The 20,823-nt window shown below is 56.5% G+C and overlaps 1 protein-coding gene across 3 annotated transcripts in view; it reads right to left on the bottom strand.

The window, feature by feature from the left end:
• Window positions 1-837: 837 nt before the first annotated feature.
• The window catches only part of RASA3 (RAS p21 protein activator 3), a 116,039-nt gene continuing 96,053 nt past the window's right edge, over window positions 838-20,823 (bottom strand). For all 3 annotated transcript variants that reach the window (XM_064585862.1, XM_064585863.1, XM_064585864.1), the window contains 10 exons: window positions 20,440-20,546; window positions 19,545-19,622; window positions 17,753-17,830; window positions 16,245-16,318; window positions 15,343-15,449; window positions 14,759-14,841; window positions 10,265-10,473; window positions 7,885-7,988; window positions 2,744-2,927; window positions 838-2,297 (listed from right to left, as the gene is read on the bottom strand). In XM_064585862.1, coding sequence (XP_064441932.1) covers window positions 2,222-2,297; window positions 2,744-2,927; window positions 7,885-7,988; window positions 10,265-10,473; window positions 14,759-14,841; window positions 15,343-15,449; window positions 16,245-16,318; window positions 17,753-17,830; window positions 19,545-19,622; window positions 20,440-20,546 — 1,100 coding nt within the window. In that variant the 3' untranslated portion in view covers window positions 838-2,221. The remainder of the gene's footprint in view (window positions 2,298-2,743; window positions 2,928-7,884; window positions 7,989-10,264; window positions 10,474-14,758; window positions 14,842-15,342; window positions 15,450-16,244; window positions 16,319-17,752; window positions 17,831-19,544; window positions 19,623-20,439; window positions 20,547-20,823) is intronic.

The following is a 20,823-nucleotide window of genomic DNA, read 5'->3' as shown; positions in this document are numbered from 1 at the left end:
AACTTCCCTGGGTCCCACAAGTGTCTGAGTCAGCCAGACTCCCTGGAGCCGCCCGAAGCCCTGCTGTGGACACTCACGTCCTGGCTGACTGATGCTGTGGCCTCTGACCTGGGGCCCTCGTGGGCAGGGACTCCCCCTCTGCACCCCTCAGCCCCCACCCAGCCCTAGTGCTATCCCGCTGCCGGGAGGGGCCGGATGGAAGCAGCAATGGCACCTTTCTCCCTGAGTCCATGCCCCCAGGCAGGGGCTGACCCCCCCCACCCCGAGTCCAACCTAGTGTCCCCAAAGCCAGACCACCTGATTCTTTCCTAACAGCTGAATCAGGCTGGAATTAAAACAGCAACGGAGTGAAAACCACATGGAAAAAAGGAATAGGGAAACGATGTGTCCTTGCCCTGGCGGCAGGTCTCCTCCAGGCCACCCACCATGCATGCAGCCCCTTCCCTCCACCCGTCCAGGTGGGACAGGGCCCTCAGCAGCACTTCTGCCTCTCCACAGCCTTTCTTGCTGCTCCCCCTCGGATGCCTGTGACTGGTCCTGGAGCTCGAGGCCCACTGTGTCTCGGAGACAGTAGCACGTGCTGGGGCCCTTCTTCCCCTCCCTGGGCCAATGCCCGTCTCCATCCTCACTGGAGGTTCCCAGCAGAACACGCTCGGACGCACTCAGAGTGCCCGACCCCACATCTTTCCATCCCACAGAGCACTATGGTTTCCAGCTTGCTCCAAAGGCCCACAGCTGAACCTCTCCTGCCACTCAAGCATGTCATCCAGCCTCCACATGCCCCGCTCCGCCACGCACCCATCTCCCACATGCACCATTATCAAACCAGTCCTCAGAAAGAATAAAACATCTGTTTTAATTGGCCAGTAAAATACATTGCAAATCATTAGTATCTTAGAAACATTAAGTTACAAATCCATGTTAAAAATGGCAGTTTGGTACAGCCTAATAGTCGTGTGTCCCAAAGTTTATTTTTTGCAACGTTTCCCTCCACCGTCTTGGTGACAAGTGATGTTACTATCTGCCAAGGTTCAGAGTCCGAAGGACGGTATTTGCAGATAAAAGCAGGGATGGGCACAAGGTCTGCATGTTTGAACAGTGCTCTCCAAAGCTCGGAGGCTGACTGCCCCATGTCAGGACCCCCACCCCAACAGAAAAGCACCCACCACTGCCTGGCAGCTTCTAGGGGCTTCACAGAGACCCAGCAAAGCCCTGCTCCTGGGGGCTGCAGGGTCTGCACGGCTCAGGGCTTCGCGTCCCTTGGTGAGCTCTGGAGGGCCTTCCACTGGCTTCCAAGAGAAGCAGCTCATTCCCTTCGTTGCTTTGCTGTGCACCCTCCCCTTTGACGAGTACAGGCCTAGATGTTCCGAGGTACTTTATATCAAGGAGCTCATTAGAAACGGCCCCTTAAAAACGTTAAGAAAAACAGCTTGAAAATAATGCACATTTCTATTTTAAAAACCTTCCTCAAACTTCCAGAAGGGGCGGCTAATGTGGATTCTACTTTGAAGTTCCACTGACAGCAAAACAGCAACAACTTTTGCTTGAAGGGGGATGGGCTGGACACAAGCTCGGCCCGTCGCCGGCTCTGCCAGCGTCTGCAGCCCACAGGACTGGGACACCCATGTCTGCGAGAGCAGACTGGAACCTCCTCCCCGCAGGTACTCTGTGCAGAAGGACCCCATACCTGCAAATCATCAAGAGCATCCTCACACTGGGATCTTCGTGCAGTGATACACAACGAAGCCACAAAACTGACCTCCAGGAATACTACCAACGTCAGGGCTGGACCCAGAAGGCCCGTGGGCGCGGCCGCCGGCAGGCAGGCTCACAGGAGACGATGCGCTCAGCGTCCTGGTCTTGCTGAAGCAGAGTGTGTGAAAGGAGGGAGCTGCAGGGCTCCACGGAGCGGGCACCAGAGCCCAGCAAAAGTGCACAGGACTCAGAAGCCCAAGCTCTGCAGAAAGCACGGCGTCCCTGGCCCCTCCTTCCAGAGAGGCCAGCTCAGGTCGCCGGCCACCAGTGTGGACACAGTGCACCAGCAACCACAGACACGGCCCGGGGAGAGCCTCAGAGGTCCCGTGAGCCTGGCGCCGGTCACAGGTGAGCTGCAGAAGTGTGGATGCCCTGCCCCATTGTCCTTTCTCTGTTCCCTCCTTCCCGAAGACCGCGGCTTTCCTGCTGCAGCTCAGGGCACCGTCCTGGGACAGGACATCCTGCTTCAAATGGAATGGGTGGAGGTCTCAGACTGCTGCCTGATGTAGCTTTGGAAGCTCTTGTCTCCAATGGGGTGCTCCCTGCAAAGGGGAAATGGGGGAGAATCTGCACGTTAGTACTTTTTTTCTATCTTCAAATGTGATATATGATCCTCGTAATAAAAAATGGTGAAAAATACAGACAAGCAAAGAAAAGAAAAGACTTAGCCAAAAGTTGCCCTACACAAGTGTTATCTGTGGCCCAGAGAAAGGCAACTTCTGGCCCATTAAAGCCTAATTTTGGAAGCAATGGATCTGGAGGCGGGAGGGTTTGGAGACAGGAGGTTCGGGATGTGCTGCCCCTGGGACACTGTCCAGAAGACCGGAGAGTACAGGAAGGCTGCTCTGAGGGAGACGGGGAGGCTGCCCCAGTCCTCTTGGGTGCATGCAGGTGGCTTCAGGGTAACGCTCAGGCCAGGAAGTTCCTTGCAGTCCCTTCCCCGTTACCTTTGCCAAGAGTTCCCCTACGATCCAGATGCCATACTCACTGGCTCCCGTACTTGGTCTTCTTGAACTTGTCCCTTTTGTACTGGGCGTGCTCCTGCTCGAGGGCCCCAACCCCAGCGATGACCTGCTTCAGTGTCTTGTAGGTCTCCTGGGGGTCGTCGATGATGAACGTCGAGTACTCCTCCTGTTCCGGCCCGTCGTACACGGACCTGCTCCCACAGGCTTCTGCAGCGTTGGGAGGGGCCGCAGGTCAGGGCAGGAACTCCATGGGCAGCCTCCTCAGGGAAGGGCTGACCGTTCCCACGCAAATGCACAAAGAAGCAGAAGCCGTTCCCAAGAGCCGGGCCAACACTGAGCCCTGGAGAAGCCAGGGTCTGATGCCCCCTCTCTGACCAGCCTGTCCCCTGGGCGACCTGTGTCTGTCCACACCCCACTGCTCACCAAGCCAGAACCGGCAGATGTCTGTTCCTGGACACTGGGCCAGGGGGGCTCAAGGGCCTGTGGGGTCACCCAGGGTCGGTCTGGGGAGACCACCTCAAGGAAAGCCCCATCTTAGAAAGAGTTGCCAGGGCGTCACCCACCCAGCATTAACATGCACACCCTGTGGCTGGGACGTGTGGGCACAAGGTGCAAAAGAAGCTGTCCTCACGGGTGGCACTTTCTCAGCTAGTCTGCACGAGCGGCTTCCTAGGGCTTCTGTCACCCCCACCTGCTGGACACGTGACTTTCTCATTGGACCACATCACTCCTCCTGAAGACCATGCTGTGGCCTCCAGGCATCCACGAGAAGCACCCAAACACCTGAGCTGAGCCTGGGACCCCCGACCTGTTCCCCAAACACCTGAGCCAACTCCCCATCCCCCCGACCTGTTCCCCAAACACCTAAGCTGGGCCTGGGATCCCCGACCTGTTCTCCAAACACCTGAGCTAGCTCCCCATCCCCCCCACCTATTGCCCAAACACCTGAGCTGGGCCTGGGATCCCCGACCTGTTCTCCAAACACCTGAGCTAGCTCCCCATCCCCCCGACCTGTTCCCCAAACACCTAAGCTGGGCCTGGGATCCCCGACCTGTTCCCCAAACACCTGAGCTAGCTCCCCATCCCCCCCACCTATTGTCCAAACACCTGAGCTGGGCCTGGGACCCCCGACCTGTTCCCCAAACACCTGAGCTAGCTCCCCATCCCCCCGACCTGTTCCCCAAACACCTAAGCTGGGCCTGGGATCCCCGACCTGTTCCCCAAACACCTGAGCTAGCTCCCCATCCCCCCCACCTATTGCCCAAACACCTGAGCTGGGCCTGGGACCCTCGACCTGTTCCCCAAACACCTGAGCTAGCTCCCCATCCCCCCGACCTGTTCCCCAAACACCTAAGCTGGGCCTGGGATCCCCGACCTGTTCCCCAAACACCTGAGCTAGCTCCCCATCCCCCCCACCTATTGCCCAAACACCTGAGCTGGGCCTGGGACCTCTGACCTGTTCCCCAAACACCTGAGCTAGCTCCCCATCCCCCCCACCTATTGCCCAAACACCTAAGCTGGGCCTGGGATCCCCGACCTGTTCTCCAAACACCTGAGCTAGCTCCCCATCCCCCCCACCTATTGCCCAAACACCTGAGCTGGGCTTGGGACCCCCGACCTGTTCCCCAAACACCTGAGCTAGCTCCCCATCCCCCCGACTTGTTCCCCAAACCTGAGCTGGGCCTGGGACCCCCGACCTGTCCCCTGAGCTGGGCCCTCTGTTCCAGGGCCACAGAGAGGTGGGAGGGAAGACGTGCCATTTGGATAGCGCCTGGCCGAGGTCAGCCAGCATCTCGGGGGCCCCTCACCCCATCTGTGTTGCTGTTTCATTATCACAGAGGCTCTGGTATCCACCTCACTGTCTTTATTTCCAACCCAGGAGAAATATCCTAATTCTTACTGAAAATTCACAAGTCTATACAAAGGAAAACTGAGAAGACTTAAGTTTAAAGAAAAAGAGAGGGCGCCTGAGTGGCTCAGTTGGTTAAGCGACTGCCTTCGGCTCGGGTCATGATCCTGGAGTCCGGGGATCGAGTCCCGCGTCAGGCTCCCTGCTCGGCGGGGAGCCTGCTTCTCCCTCTGACCCTCCCCCCTCTCATGCTCTCTGTCTCTCATTCTCTCTGTCTCAAATAAATAAATAAAATCTTTAAAAAAAAAAAATAAAGAAAAATAAAGAAAAAGAGAACCTGACGTGAGAAAGATAAGCAACTCTAAACATGAGGGACGAATGAGCAGAGGAGGAAATGGAGAGCCTGGTGGGCAGCGTACTGATTTGAGTTCAGCCTTTCTCTTTTTACGTAAAACGCAGGGTTACGGTCTCCGGAGCTGAACTGCCTGGAACCCCCCCAGAGCCCCCACTTGTGGGAACTACTGGGCCTGAAGCAGGTTACTTATGTCCAAGCCGCAGCGAACCCTCTGTGAAGTGGAAGCACCCGTGTCCTTGGGAGGCTCCAGTCCAGGGGCCTGGCGGTACCTGGGAGCTGTACTGTTGTAAAAACAGCCGGCGTCGGCAGGTCAGAAGGGATCACCCCTGAACAAGCACGAGTCTGTGGTTTTGCTAACGGCGACCAGAAACAAACAGACTCTCGCTGCCCGTGTGGTGCTGGTGGGGAAGAGGCAGACGCCTTTGTAATGCGAGGATCTGTGGCTTGAGAGGACTGTGGACCCTGAGAGGAGGGAGGAGGGCAGTGGAGGTGACTCGGATAAGCATATGGCAGCTGGGGCCAGGCCCTGCTCAGCTCCAAACCCATGCTAACTGCCTTATGGGGGCTGTGTGATTGGATCCTGGATTAACCCAGGTGGTTAACCCATTTCATGAAAGAGGACAGGGAAGTGGAGGTGCACTCTAAGATCACCAATCATGTTGACACTATGAACACTTGTCCAGATGATTCCTACACTGGGAGGGAGACTCATTCATCCATGCATTCTCCATCCATCTCTCCACCTATCATCCATCCATCAATCTACTTATCATTCATCCACCCACCCACCCATCCATCCATCCATCTCTTCACCTATAATCCATCCATCTAGCCAGCCATCAACCATCCATCCATCATCCGTCTCTCCATCATCCATCCACCCATCCATCCATCATCCACCCATCTCTCCACCTATCATCCATCCATCCATCCATCCATCCATCAGCCACTCATTATCTATCCATCCACCCATCACCCATACACCCATCACATTCATCCTTGATTCACCCATCATCCATCCATCACCCACCCATCCATCATCCAGCCAGCCATCATCCATCCACCTATCATCTATCCAACATCCACCCAACATCTATCGATCCATCATCCACCTATCTGTCATTCACTGCCTGTCCATCCATTCAACCAGAAAACAGGTATTCAGTTCCTCCTTCATATCAGGCACTGGGCTAAATAAGATCTGCTTCCGCTCTCAAAGGGTCAAGTGTACTGAGGGTGAACAGATCAGAGATGATTATCATGGCAATGACAGAGAAATACACAAGGTAGAAAAAGCTCCCCAGAGGGGGAGACTCACAAGACAGATATTAGCCAGATGAAGGGAGCAGAGAGTGGCATCAGGGGCAGAGGCATGGGGTCCTGCAATGGTGTGACGCTGGGGTGACCCCAGGCTGGAAGCAAGAGGAGACAGTGTGTGGAGAGAGGTCACTGGAAGGTGGCTGATCATGCAAGGCTTGGTCAGCCTCCTTCATGAACCTGGATCTCACACGGTGGCTCCGACCTCTCCAAGACTCCTTTACCCTCCTCCGTTCTGGTCACTCTTCTCAGTGCGCTGGGAAGGGGCTGCCACCTTGAGGCCTGCTGCAGCCCCAGGGTCACTGCTGCATGGCCTCCTGGAGCTCTGGAGCCAAGTGCTGTGTGGGGCATGCTTGCTGGGGGAGGGTCCACTGGGGTGGTGTGGGTGTACGCATGAGCACAGTTGTATGTGTTCGAGTGTGTGAACACGGTTGTCTTGCATGCATGTGCATCCATGTGTGATTGTGCACGTGCCTGGGTGTGCATCCAGAGGAGTCACTTGAGGCTGCATGAGGGGACTGGAGGACAGGAGTGGCTGAGCTCACAGACGGCAGGCTCACCACCACGGCATGCTCGCCGGAGCAGGACTAAAGTAAGTTCCAGGCTGAGGCCCACCACTGATAATACTGGCTTAGATCAGGAAAAAGAAAAGGGAAAGTATCTGATGGGTGTATTTCCAGACCCACTCAGCTTTATTTCACATTCAGAGGGGGGCTTAAGAGCCCTCATCTGCCTCTCAGTGGGCTCTTGTTATGATCGCCTCTTCTGAGCTAAATGTCGAGGATAATCAAGCTACCTAAATATTGTGTCTGCAGCTTCTGGGCATGCGTGCACCCATACATACTCCCACGTGCACACTCACACACGTGTCCACACACCCACACATGTCCCCCCCACACATGCATGCATCCCTCTGGAGAACACAGTCTGGGGGTATGGGAGATTATTCAACATAGGATCTTCTCAAGCACTTGGCAGCTCAGAGGTTGCAACTAAATTCCATCTTAAAATTATCTGCAGAATCTGTTATTAAAGTAGATCCTGGGGCACCTGGGTGGCTTAGTTGGTTAAGCGTCTGCCTTTGGCTCAGGTCATGATCTCAGGGTCCTGGGATCGAGCCAAGTGTCGGGCTCCCTGCTCCTCGGGGAGCCTGCTTCTCCCTCTCCCTCTATTGCTCCCCCTGCTTGTGCTCTCTCATTCTGTCAAATAAATAAAATCTTAAAAAAAAAAATAAAGTAGGGCGCCTGGGTGGCTCAGTTGGTTAAGCGACTGCCTTCGGCTCAGGTCATGATCCTGGAGTCCCTGGATCGAGTCCCGCATCGGGCTCCCTGCTCGGCAGGGGGTCTGCTTCTCCCTCTGACCCTCCTCCCTCTCATGTGCTCTCTCTCATTCTCTCTCTCTCAAATAAATAAATAAAAATCTAAATAAATAAATAAATAAATAAAGTAGATTCTCCACATCTGCCTAACCTGCAGAAAGCGCCCTTCAGTCCATGAATGAGAACACTGCACGCAGACCACAGGGGCTCCGAGGGCCGGTCATCCCTGCAGAAAGCTCCAGGTGTCACCGGGACCCCAGCCAGGTGTCTCCAAAGCCACCGGCCACCTTGAGAGACAACACGCCAGGCTGTGTGCTGAGCTTACCTTGCATTTTCTCCAGTTTGCTCATGTACGAGTTAAAGAGGGAGTAGATGCGCTCCGTCTCTCGGTCCCCATCGATGTCCAGCTGGATGTTTGCTGGGAGGCCGCTGCCCAAACACAGCGAGACCAGAACAGAAAGAACGATGATGTCAGAGGTCATTAGATAACGGAGTGATCTTATGAAGTGGAATTATCCCCGACGGGGCTGTGGCGTTCATGTGTGGTCTGTGGACTAACTCACGAGCACTGAGAAGTGCCCATCCACAGGCTTGGAGGACGGGAGACCTAAAGATCTGCTGAGACAGCAAGCAAACAAGCCAGGCTTGTTTTGCCGTGACAAGAAATGATCTGGAATAGAAAGAGCCCCTCCTGACGCACATGGGCAGTGGGCCCTGAAGGTTTGGTCTGCTGCCCCACGTGGGCACAGCCAGGTCCCCGCTCCTCCCCCAGCCCGGGGTGGCTCCGGCTCCTGTCTGAGGGTGCGGCAGTGTCCCAGCCCCTAGACACAGTGCTCAGCCTCTCCTGGGAAGGACCCGGCAGGGATTTTCCCGAGTCTTGGCTTTTTCAGCTCTGAAACCGGATCCTACCTCCGTGAGATTGGGGGTATTCCTCCCACCCACACCCACACCAGACAGCAGTCGTCACTGTTCTCACAGGTCACATGGGGCAACCCGAGGGACCCAGGTCACCTTCCGGAAGGGGCAGAGGTGAACCTCTCATGACCCTCAGGAGGCCCAGCTAACGGTGGGGCAGGAAGGTAAGGGAGAGGGTGTGCAGAGGATAGCTGCAGAAACCAAAGGGGGTGTGAGCAGGATGGTGGAACGCGTCCAGGCTCTTCTAGAAGAAACACGACAGCACCCTAACCCTGGGAGTCTTTCCTCAGCATGGAGCACCTTCCTTCACTGCCACCCACCCTGAAGGACCGCTAGGACCCCTGGCAGAGGCAGGAGGACTCTTGATGGCTCAGGGCTCCTGACAGTCTCAGAGAGACTTCATGAGGGTGAGCCCAGGGCTCTGTTGTATGGAGGCTCCTCAACAATCGACAGAACAGCCTAGGAGACTCAGCTGTGCATGTGCGGCTTGCCAAGCGCCAACGCAGCCCCTTCGCCAAACTTCCCTGTACAGTACACAAGCCGGACAACCGTGCTTGGCCATATGGGGTGGGTGTGAGACTGGGAAACTGAAAGGACCCCATAGGAAAAAAAAGCCTGTTTTTTTTTCTTTGCTCCTTTTCCAGCTTCTATTCTTGCTAGGCCTGCACCTTCGCCCCACTCTACACATGCCTTGTAATGAATGTAGCATTATGTCCTCCTTGTAAGGGACAAAGAGGTGATGATATCTTTGGAGTCTTCCAGCACAGTGGAAAACAGGAGTGACCGGGCGGGGTCGTCATAAATGTTCTCTAAGACCACTTACTCCAAACACCTTGAGGCCAAGACCCCTGGCTTGAGGGAACGAGTAACTTATCAAGGACATCGGGACCCTGTCTTTGTGTCGACCAGTTCCTGGATGCCTAAGGGGACACATGCACCAGACCACAGTGGCCATTAAAAACCCCAGGCCCCTAAAAAAAAAAATCTTAAAAAAAAAAAGGGCGCCTGGGTGGCTCAGATGGTTAAGCGTCTGCCTTCGGCTCAGGTCATGATCCCAGCGTCCTGGGATCGAGTCCCGTGTCAGGCTCCCTGCTCCTTGGGAGCCTGCTTCTCCCTCTGCCTCTCTCTCTCTCTCTCTGTCTCTCATGAATAAATAAATAAAGAAAAAAATCTTAAAAAAAAAAAAAAAGGGCGCCTGGGTGGCTCAGACGGTTAAGCGTCTGCCTTCGGCTCAGGTCATGATCCCAGCGTCCTGGGATCGAGTCCCGTGTTGGGCTCCCTGCTCCTTGGGAGCCTGCTTCTCCCTCTGCCTCTCTCTCTCTCTCTCTGTCTCTCGTGAATAAATAAATAAATAAAAAATCTTTAAAAAAAAAAAGGGCGCCTGGGTGGCTCAGATGGTTAAGCGTCTGCCTTCGGCTCAGGTCATGATCCCAGCGTCCTGGGATCGAGTCCCGTGTCGGGCTCCCTGCTCCTTGGGAGCCTGCTTCTCCCTCTGCCTCTCTCTCTCTCTCTCTGTCTCTCGTGAATAAATAAATAAAAAAAAAATCTTTATAAAAAAAAATGAAACAAAAAACCCCAGGCCCCAAGCAAAGAGAAGACGCCTGCAGTTTTCCTTTCAGAGTCTCCCGTATGCTCTGTCCTTCCCTCTCTCTGTGCGTATCTTCAATACCCTCTGCTTTTGCTTCCTGCTGGCTCGGGTTTGATTTCCGTCCTCTGGGCTGGTTCTGTGGGACCCCTCCTCTGCCTGAACCAGCTGGGAGGGTCCTGGGGCTGGAGAGGCACAGACCTACCCAGTGCAGGGGGAGCAGCCCGGGGCTGTGTCCGAGGAAGCCCTGCAGCACAGCCAGTGGCCGTTCAGGTAGGCGGATGGGTGGTAGACAGTGAGACGTTTCTTGTTACACTGGCTCACTTTGGTGAGGATGTCGATCCAGGCCTTGGCCTCCACACAGTTGTTGGCCTGGATGTACAGCGCCCGCTCGGGCTGGATGACCTGGAACATCTGAGGGGACAGGGAAGAGGATCAGAGAGGCCACAGAGCAAGATGTCCTGCCTGGGCCTCGAGGGTCTTTAGTACAGATGTGGAGGGGGACGGGCAGGCCCAGGGGCTGTGGCAGGCACGAAGGGCTTCTGCTGTCCTTGAACTGACAGAGCCACAAGCCACAGCCTTCCCCCTGGGGGACTCAGGAGACTGAAGTGACTCAGCTGGGCCACCCCTGGTCAGCCTGGCCAAGGCACTCTGCTTCCTGGGGTCTTGGGGGCTCCATTCGAAAAGCAAAGGCGTAGCACTGTACATCTCCCTGCTGTTTCACTGTGGCCATTACATAAACGGTTTTTTAAGCCGGAGCGGCCTTCTGTGCAAGGTGCATCAGAGCTTCTCCGGCCCACGGTCCTGTCCTCACCCCCACACCTACCTCAGGACCTTTGTATGGGCTGTGTGTCCATCTGGAAAAATGCACCCACCCCTCCTGACCAGGAGGCTCTTCCTCCTCCTTCTAGGTCGGGATTACTTCCTCTGAGGCTTCTCAAAGCCTCTACCGCCTTTCTTGTTATTCAGCCACCATTCCTGAACCAGGCACTGCCCTAGGTTCTGGGGACCCAGGTGGCCCAGAGTTTCTATTGTCATGAACTTCCAGCCAGCAAGAAGGATAGGGATGAACACAAAGTGTAAGGGTTGTGTACGCCAGAGGAAGAGTCAGGCAAGAACCTTCTAAACAAAGGACCCAGCTGAGGTCAGAAAAATGACTAAGAGATAATTAAGCTGAGTGGGAAAAGGAGAACAAGATGGGAGAGTCCCAGGCAGAAGGACCAGTAGGCATGGGGGTCCTGGGGCAGCGGGGATGGGAGGCACGGGGGTCCTAAGGCAGCAGGGATGGGAGAAGCGGGGGTCCTGGGGCAGTGGAGGTCCTGGGGCAGGGGGATAGCAGGTGCAAAGGCCCTGAGCCCCGGGAGGGCTGGGTGCTCCCAGCAGGAGCAGGCCAGGCTATACACAGAAGATGGGGGTAAGCGGAGAAGTGGGCACACCAGGGCCCTGGAGGGCTCTTAGGCTGGACTTTTAAGAGGGCCCTAGGAGAGGCCAGGAATCAGAATGTCAAAGATGATGGTGGGCTTTTCCAGGGGGAGGGGGTGTGCACGGAGAGGAGGAACAGGAGTTGATGGATCCGGGGAGGAGAAGATGTACGTCCGAGTTCCTGAGTGAATAGCTGGGACTGAGCCCCCGACCCTGGCCCACCTTGGGCACACATGCACTGTTGTGTGGGCCTCAGACTGTGCAAATCTGTGTATGGCTGCGATCCCACTGTGTCCCCCCCAAACTGTGCCAATGAGCAAAAGACAGACACAGGAGACGGGAGACAGGTCAGAGCCCTTGTCAGCTCCTGGGAAGCAGAACCTGACTTGGGGACCTTCCTATAAACCCTGAACCCAGCGTCTGTAGGAGAGCCTGTGGGGTGAGACGGGGTGCAAGGGCCATCCTCCCGGGGCCAGCAGTTACTGTGGATGGCTCCTGGCAGCTGAAGAAGGTTCTCAAGCAACGCAGAGCTGCTACATCTAATTTCCCTAAAGCCCGTGGTGTTGGGGGGCGGGGGCAGCTGGCAACACTCAGGAAGACACAAACAGTGAAGCAAATGACCAGGGACACGGGGAGGGGGGCTGGGCCTGGGGCTGCTGGAGATGAACCACGCATGCAGGCTGTCAGGATAGCAGGTCGGGTCTGAGTTCCCGCCCCCACACGAGTGCCGTGAGCTCCTGCAAGCTCCCTCCTCTTGAGCCTGTCTGCTCCTCTGGAGACTGGGCCAGAGCTGTACCTCCCCCTCAGGATGTTTACGGGGAGAAGCCATCCCAGGACACGGAGCCAGCCCCAGAGCTGGTGCCCGAACAGCTGTCCGTGACCTCAGAGAACAAGGACTACAGGGCCTGGAAGGTGTCCCTGCTGAGCGCATGGAGAGCACCAGCTAAGCCAGTTCTTTCCGCGGACAGCCACTTTCCGAATCTTAAAGACAAAAAACTAAAATCGTCAACACCTTGAGAACATCTCTCTCTCTCCTTAAGGAGACCAGCCTTTTTACTCTAAGGATTCCAAATTACACCGTTGGTTGGACCGCTGCGAGGCCTCCCCTGAGGAATACGGTACTATTACTGAACACGCTGTAAGGGCAATGGATGAACATGGGCAGAGGCCCGGGCATTGTGCTTCATGAACTGTTTGCCTGGCAGCGACCCTGGGCTCCAGAGGACGGTGGTCATCTGCAGGTGAGGGCATGAAGGGCCCAGGTGGCCCCCGGGTGGCAAGGTCGGGGGTTTACCCCATCCCCCACAGGAGGGGCAATCCCATCAACATCATCGGGGAGAACTGGCCAACGGGCCGTCCTTCTGTCCATACCAGCCCTCGGCCAGAGTGCGGACAGGAGGAAGAGTGGCAGAGAAATGCGCCAAGCCAGGACTGCTGGCCGAGACGGGGTCTGGAACAAGAGAGAAGAAGCACTCTCTCCCTGGGGAAGCTGATAGGGCAGAGGCCTCACTGCCTGTCAAACCCTCACAGGTCGGAGTTTCTGTAAAGCTGGAAGGCCAGGGAATGATTCGTAGCATTTTAAGTTTGAACTACTCTTTGTTACTTACTCCTCACCTAGCTCTAAAGAAGACTGCAGATAACTTAGATAAAATACACCTAATGAAACAAAAGTATAAAAAGTATTTGGAAAATCAGGAAGAGAGAAACAGAACTGGGACCAGACGGGGAAAGAGAGGGCAGAATGCAGACATCAGGCTCCATGCTGAGGGCTGTGGGGGCTACAGGAGGCCACTGGTACCCTCAGGCACGTCGCCACCCGGGCTTGGTAGGGACGTGGTCCAAGCAAAGCCACCAGCCAGCAAGGCCGCAGGGAACTTTCCTACACAGACCCCACCTCCCCCAGAACAAGGCCTCCAGGTGTCCGGTGTGAGCGCACGTTCCCCCAGAGCCTGGAGACTGCATGGGAGGTGACGGGAGTTGACCCGGTGGCTCGGTGGCATGGTGGCGGGCAGGAGCACTCCCTCCCTCCCCGCCGAGCTTCAAGGCGCGCAGTGGCAAGAAAACCCAGGCTTGCTCCCGCCTGTGCTGCAGAGAGCCCCAGAGGTCTGAGCCCTTCGTAAAGCGTCAAGCGGGGGGCAGACCTGCCGTGCGGGCTCTCCTGCAGGACACCCCGCGGGAACACACAGGAAGGCTCCCCACGCGTAGCCTGGCTCCCAAATCCTCACCGGTGGCTCCCTCGGAAACCCCGCCAGCGCTCGGCCGAGCGGGATGCATGCGTGCCCGCGGGGTGTGCCGGTGACGGGAATGACGGTGCAGCCAGAAGCGCTGCCACGTCCCACAGCCACACTGGGCAGTGAGGGGCGCCAGCCCTGAGCAAAACGTGGCCCTAACAGGCAAGTGAAGGACCCCGTGGGGCGGAGCTCTCCGCGGCAGCAGCCAAGAAGAAGTAGTGAAGGGACGAGGGAAGCAGGGGGCCACTGAGGACGGGCAGGAGCCTGAGGAGGAGCCAGAGGTGGACACAGCCCAGTGTGTCCCCCACGGTCACCGTGAGCCGTCCTGACAAGACGCGCCCGGGGGGGCCACACTCGCCTCCACGGGATGCCTGGCGAAACAGGTTGCCTGAACCCACCACCCAGACTGAGAGACGCCCACAAAACCTGGCCTGAGTACTTCGAAAACACCAAGGCTGCGAAACACGGAGCGAGTCTGAGGAACGTTCCAGATCAAGAACACGACAGAGAATGTACCACGTGGCACTCGGCTGGGGACACACACCGCTGCAGAGACCACAGCACAGCCAGCGTGGACGGCGGCACTGGAGCCGGGGGTCCTGCCTCGGGCAGCTGTCTGGGTTCTCTGCCAGAATGCCCTTGTTTTCCGGGAACACGCTCAAGTATTGACGTGGCTCAGAAAGACACGTGCACGTGGAGAGAGACGAAGACAGAATGAAGGAATATGCTCAGCAAATGGGACAAATGCAAACAACCCGCGATTCTGAGTTAGGGGACACGGGGGGTCCTGCTCTATTCTGGCCACTTTCTTGTAAGTTCAAAACCAGATCAAAATGAATTTCAAAGAAACCCCACAGGGTCCCAGAGCTGCCCCAGTCCCTGCTGCTGCCAGGAACGCACTTTCCGGCAGGTTCTCGCCTCTGGCCAGCTCACAAGCACCCAGGTGATGGGGCTCCGTGGAGGAGGGCAGGGGCGGCGGGGCGATGGTGGGGGCACGAGGGCAGAAGGAGAAACCCCTGAAAAGTGAGTGGAGGCACAACACTCACGTTCTTCATCTTGAAGGACTCCTCCTCCAGTCTCTCCACGGCCAGAATGTTCTCGATGGGAATGCTGTACAGAGGCTGGTCTCCTGCCGCAGAGAGAGTTCATGAGGGGGCGGGTGAGAGGGTGCCCACCTTGGGGGGGTGGGTAAGCCATACACAGACCATGGGCAGGGGACACCGCGGAACAGCCGGGCCTCACGCACCAGGACCTCCCAGGGACCCTAACGCCTCCAGCCGCACACCGTCTTGAGGAGCCTGTCTCCACATTTTACTTCCCAGGGCCACGTCACCGAGATCTAAGCCACATCAGATCTGGGAGGACACAGCCAACACAGGACCCCGACTCCCACGCCTGGAGCCCAGAGGCTCAGGCCCCCTGGCTCCCCACCCACACCCAGGCCACCAGAGTGGACGGATGTCTCCCACGTGGTCCTGTGGTGAGAAACTGTTCACTCCATGGGATGCTTACTCCGTGCTCTTCGTTTTACTCCAGAAAAGCAGGCGGTAACCCCATCAGGGCTCCAAGCAAGGCTCTGGCCCCTCAGAATAAAGTGTGAGAATCAAGTAAAAAGCCAATTTCTCGTTACCTTTGCTTTTCTGGTAGGTAAATTCATGGTTGGTCAGGCGGAACCATCTTTTCTTAAAATTCTTCATCCCGAAGCGTTTTCGTCCTTGAGCCCTCTTAATCATGAACCTGTTGTGAACAGGACATGTTTGTGGGTGAATGTCGGGGCTCAGGGAACATCTAGCACCTTCCCCACACCACAGCCTGAAGTCCCATCTGCAAAATCCAAATAAACTGCTTCTTTCACATCTGTCCTACCCAATACGGCCTGCAGATTTTTAACATCTTATTGTATCTCCAAGTGATAGGGTTAAAAACCAAAAGGCAAAGGTCTCTACTTCTGAAAAGTTTAGCCCCTGCTAAACTTTAAATCACAAGCTGGCAAGGACATGGGGTTCAACAGACCTCCAACAAAGCAGCCGTCCCCTCCCCATGCTCCCACACTGGGAATACCAACAAGAGACGCCCGTAAGAAGGTGGGCAGGCCCACGGGGCCATGGCAGGTGCGTTCCGGAAACAAGGACGGATTGGAGCAGGAGACGCCTCAGGAGTGGGGGACTGATGGAGGGAGGGAGGGTCCTGAACACAGGTGTGAGTGAGCCAACCATGCAGGGGTGGTTCAGCCTCCCCAGCCCTCTCTCCACCTGACAGGTGTTTCTCCATGCACACAACCCCCAGGGCAGAGGCACAAAGGAAAGCCAACACCAGCACGTCTCACAATGCCCTGTGCGCAGTGTTGCTGGATCGAGACATGGACGGCGGCCATGATGGCCCAGGCCTGGACAGCCCCTGACGGGTCTGGCTGCCTGTGAGCTGGGAGGCCACCAGCCACGTGGGCAGAGAGGCCCCAGTTCATGGCAGGGACGGCCAGGAGCACTGCCCCTGCGTCTCTCCTGCTGACCCAGCAGCAGACACAGGCCTTACCCTTCTTTAAGCAGGATGGGTTGCTCTATGCTCTTGGGGTCTCTTCTCCCAGAAGATGAGATCAGATCTAAAAACTAAAGTGGGAAAGACAGCAAATGGTTAAAGGGGAAATGGCACGCTTGGATACGTTCCCTTCTCACGCAGAAACAGCAGTGTCATGCTGTGTCTCTTGCTGATGCCACAGGAGAGAGGAATGTGGGGAGCATGGGTTTTTCTGCAAGAGTCAGGGGTCCTGAGCATATCTCTGCTGCAGCCAGGAAGCTTCCGGCCTCCCACCAGACCCCCAGCTGCTGCTTCACCTGGCTGCCAGGCTCATGGTGACACCTGGAGGCCCACCTGCACATCAACAGGTGATGCAAGAATGCATCTCTACTGGAATGTGAGCAGCAGGGGCTCTCCTCCCAGGACACCCTCCCCTCCTAATTCAACTGTTCCATGATCCGTCTGGATTCCCTCCATCAACTGATGCGCACCTCTAGCTCCTCTCCCTTCCTCCCATTCTGGGTCCTGGTTTTTATGATTTCTGAGAGGTAAGTATGTGTGACTGCTTCTGAACACAAGAGAAAAAGTAAAGCTTTAGGATCCAGAAAAGACCCTCTCCATGTGCCATGTCCCTGACTCCGGGTCTGGGTCCCCCGGCACCATGACTCAGGCATTTGTGGGGGCCCCAGGAGTAGATGGCCAGGAAGGGCAAGGCAAGGGACTTGGAGGGGATTTGCAGAACAAACAGGGCAGCGTTCTAGAGAGATAGAGCACCCCACCAATCAGGGAGAAGAACTCCATCTGTCCGTTCTGAAAAGGAGGGTGTGGAAGGGGTCACGGTGCCCCGGGGTGCAGAGAGTCCTGGGACCGAGGACAGTGGACAGGAGGGTGTGGAAGGGGTCATGGCCCCCCAGGGTGCAAAGAGTCCCAGGACCGTGGACGGTGGGCAGAATAGGAGGATGTGGAAGGGGTCACGGCACCCCGGGGCACGCAGAGTGCCAGGACCATGCAGGGTGGACAAAACAGGAGGGTATGGAAGGGGTCACAGCGCCCAGGGGTGCAGAGAGTCTGGGACCATGCAGGGTGAACAGAACAGGAGGGTGTGGAAGGGGTCACGGCACCGCGGGGTGCAGAGTCCCAGGATCGTGGAGGGTGGACAGAACAGGAGGGTGTGGAAGGGGTCATGGCCCCCCAGGGTACAGAGAGTCCCGGGACCATGCAGGGTGGACAGGAGAATGTGGAAGGGGTCACAGTGCCCCGGGGTGCAGAGAGTCCCAGGACTGTGCAGCGTGGACAGAACAGGAGGGTATGGAAGGGGTCATGGAGCCCCAGGGTGCAGAGAGTCCCAGAACCGTGGAGGGTGGTCAGGGACTTCGAAGGCAACGATGCTCTGAACTCTTTACAGCAGTTAATGGTCACTTCTGTTTTCTGTGAATTTTAACTCAATTTTCTACAACAGTGGTTTCTTAGGAACAGCATACGACTTGGGGGCAGGTCTGTTCAAGTTAACTGATGTCCATACTCACGTTTTTTACTGCGTCAGCATATTTTTGTTCGTTGAAGAATTCATAAAATGCAGCCATGTACGATTCCTTAAAACTGGCCTAAAATGAAACAGGTCACTTAACAAAGGCCTACAGGTCTCTGGGTTCCTGGTCCCAAACGGAACCATCTAGAGGCGTGCATCATGACCAGCCTCCGTGACAGCCACTAAACAAAGTTAGATGCCAGGGCTCAGCCCAGGCTCTGGGTTCCAGGTCTACGCAGTTTACACGGGCACCCCGATGAGGCCGCTGCTCTGGAGCCTCTTCTGAGACCTGGGGGTGCTGATGAGGGGCCCCCGATGTGTGAACGTCAGAGCACAGCTCAGGAACGCATGGCCGGCTCAGCAACCCTCCTGATGCCGCACCTGCCGTGAGCACCGTCCTCAGGGTTAGGCCACTTTACTGTTTCTGGATGTGCCACGAGGTGGGTTTTGTGCAGACCTCGCATCCAGCATGGACTCGTTCATCCGAGCCTCCATGGATGGCCAGAAGAGCGACCAGCTTGCTGCCGGCCACCACACATCCTTTACTTCACTCCAATCCACAGACAGCCGAGCGTTTCCCCCACAGGGGGCTGCTTGCCGGCAGCGACTGGACCCCACAGAGAACAGAATGGGGAGGGCTGGGCTGGGGCTTCTGCAGGTCCAGGCAGAAGGGGAGGCCTCCACCAGATGGGCCCCGTCCCTGTGCAGCCAGCTTTGACCTTCAATCCCACGGAACATGCCCAGCTGTCCCCACATCACCATCGCTACACGTAGCAGCCCATGTCTTCAGAACTGCGTGTCATCACCCGCGTTCTGGGGGCCGTGGGGCCTGGGGCAGACCCTCAGGGCCCGGAAGGACGTGGCGTGCTGTAGGCTGCCCCTGGAGGAGCCCCCCATCTGTCCCCGGCAGCACATCTGCCTCAGGCACGGACATCCTCAGATGCTCACGGCCGGGCCCCCGCGGTTTCTGAACCCCCCACGGGAGTGGATGCACCAGCCGTCCGTTCAGGAGCTGGTAACGCACCACCTGCTATGGTTATTGCCCCCATGCCGTAGGTCGGTCTGACGGAAACCCACTTGTTCGTGACAGAAATGAAGGGATCTGTGAGGGGAGCACGCCCCGCTCCCCGTGTCGCTGATGAGCACTCTGGCCGAGGGCCCTGCCCTTGGGCACATGTTGCCCAAACACAGGAGACGCTCTGGTCCGGCCAGGGGACTGCTGGGCCCTGGGAGGGGCGATTCTGCGGCCCCCCAGGTCACCCACTTGCCTGTCAAGACCTCGGTGTTCCCCAGCAACAGTTGCTCCAGCAACGGGGACTTTTCCTTTTGGCAGGGGCCAATGTCATCGCTCACCCTTGTGTCTAGGGAAGACACAGGATTTGAACTTTATTCCTCCCCCTCCCCTTGCCTGGAACACAGTGGGATGAATCTACCACTGGTTTGGGGGATGTCACTTCTTTATTGCTTATTAAGAGACATTACCCTGTATGCTACCGGCTTGTGAAATTTAATTGTAAATCATCATCCCCACAGTGAACCTGTGTTAAGTCCAAGATTCACAAAGACAAACTCAGCCTCTGAGGATAACTTGCCCCCAAACAAAACAGTCTCAAAAGGCAAAGTTTCACAGTTCAGCAGGCAAGAGGAGCTTGCAAGCTGCTGGAACGTTCTCTCTACTCAGATGGTAGGTGGGGATCCCATGTGGGTTTTATTGTCCCTTATCCTTATAACTGTGTTGAACCCACACTCTCTCTTGTGTTAAAAAGAGATGATTAAAATAAATGACTTACAGATTTTGACTTGGACAAGCTGCCAAGAGTTTGAATAGTCTTGGAGATAAGTGTCAGCGTCCTAGACGTCTGCGGGTCCTATCAGATGGGAAGGAGAAACGCAAGTTTTGTTTCAGTTTTCCAGAAATGTTGTGACTGAACCCAGAATTACACAGCTGACAAAGTGGGTCACATCACCTAAAAGGCGCCCGATGTGCCACCTGATGCAATAGAAGGCAGGCGAACGCGGGACACGTCCCTCTAGGCTCCTCCATTGTGTGAGCTTCCCAGAGCTCGCACAACAGACGCTCAAGACACAGGCTCTCGGGCCACCGCGGCCTGGACCCCAGCGCCTCCCCAGGGCACCAGGGGGCCCGCAGGGCAGGGAGAGGAGAGTAGCTGCAGATAAGCGCCCAGCCCAACACGCACAAGGGGCATCTTTAAACAAGCAGCTTCCCTGCCCAGTTCTGAGTCCCCTAAGCAGCCCTACCCGGGGTTTCTCGCTTGCCCTTCATGCGGTTTAACCTAAAACCAACAAAGACGGGAATAGGGCCCCCTGAATCCCCTGGCCCTGGGCTTTCTGCCAAGCTCGGTCACTGCAGGGTACGCTCTGTTAGTGCGTCACTCAGAGCCTGGCCCTGGGGGGCTCAGTAAGCGTTTGTTGATTGAATATGTGACTGAATGCACACAAGATCATAAATGCTCCATTCTTCCTAAGGTCGGAGTGAGAAATCCTGGTCACAGCATCCACCTGTGTTTAACAGACACAGCTTGGCAGAGGAGCTAACCCTTCCTGTGGATAAAGGAGTTCACAGCCTGGCCGCCCCTCCCTCCTCCTCCAGCAAGGAGGCCGCACACACACCTGCAGGCCCGGCAGGGCGGGTTTACCAGTTTATGGGGGCTGACGTTCACTCACTGTGTGGTGAGGTGTGAGCTGGAAGAGGTTGGGGGACAGGATGGCAGGAGCGAAAAATCTCAGGAAAATGAAGCTGCTCACAGCAGTGTACCTCACGTCCAGGTCATCTGTGGCCGGAACGCAGAGAGCTGGTTCAACGTCCTTCCGGGGAGAGCGGTGAACCGGGGCCCGCCCCTGAGTGCACCTGCCCCCGGGCGCTCTCCCCCTCACTACTACGAACAGCTCAGCCCCTTTTGGTAGCGGGGCTGTGACGGACAGGACGTGGCCGGCCAGCTGGGCTGGGAGACGATTCCAAAGAGCGTCTGAGGGCTGGGTGCGCTCGGGAGCAGCCCCTCCCAGACACTAGGTGCTCTTTGGCACTGGAAGGAGCCCATGTGCTCTGAA

This window comes from Mirounga angustirostris, unplaced genomic scaffold (genome assembly GCF_029215605.1).
Source record: "Mirounga angustirostris isolate CCGP_5_RB_7025 unplaced genomic scaffold, mMirAng1.0.hap1 SCAF_3, whole genome shotgun sequence".
Classification (NCBI taxonomy): Eukaryota; Metazoa; Chordata; class Mammalia; order Carnivora; family Phocidae; genus Mirounga; species Mirounga angustirostris.
This window is presented reverse-complemented; position numbering and strand designations above follow the sequence as displayed.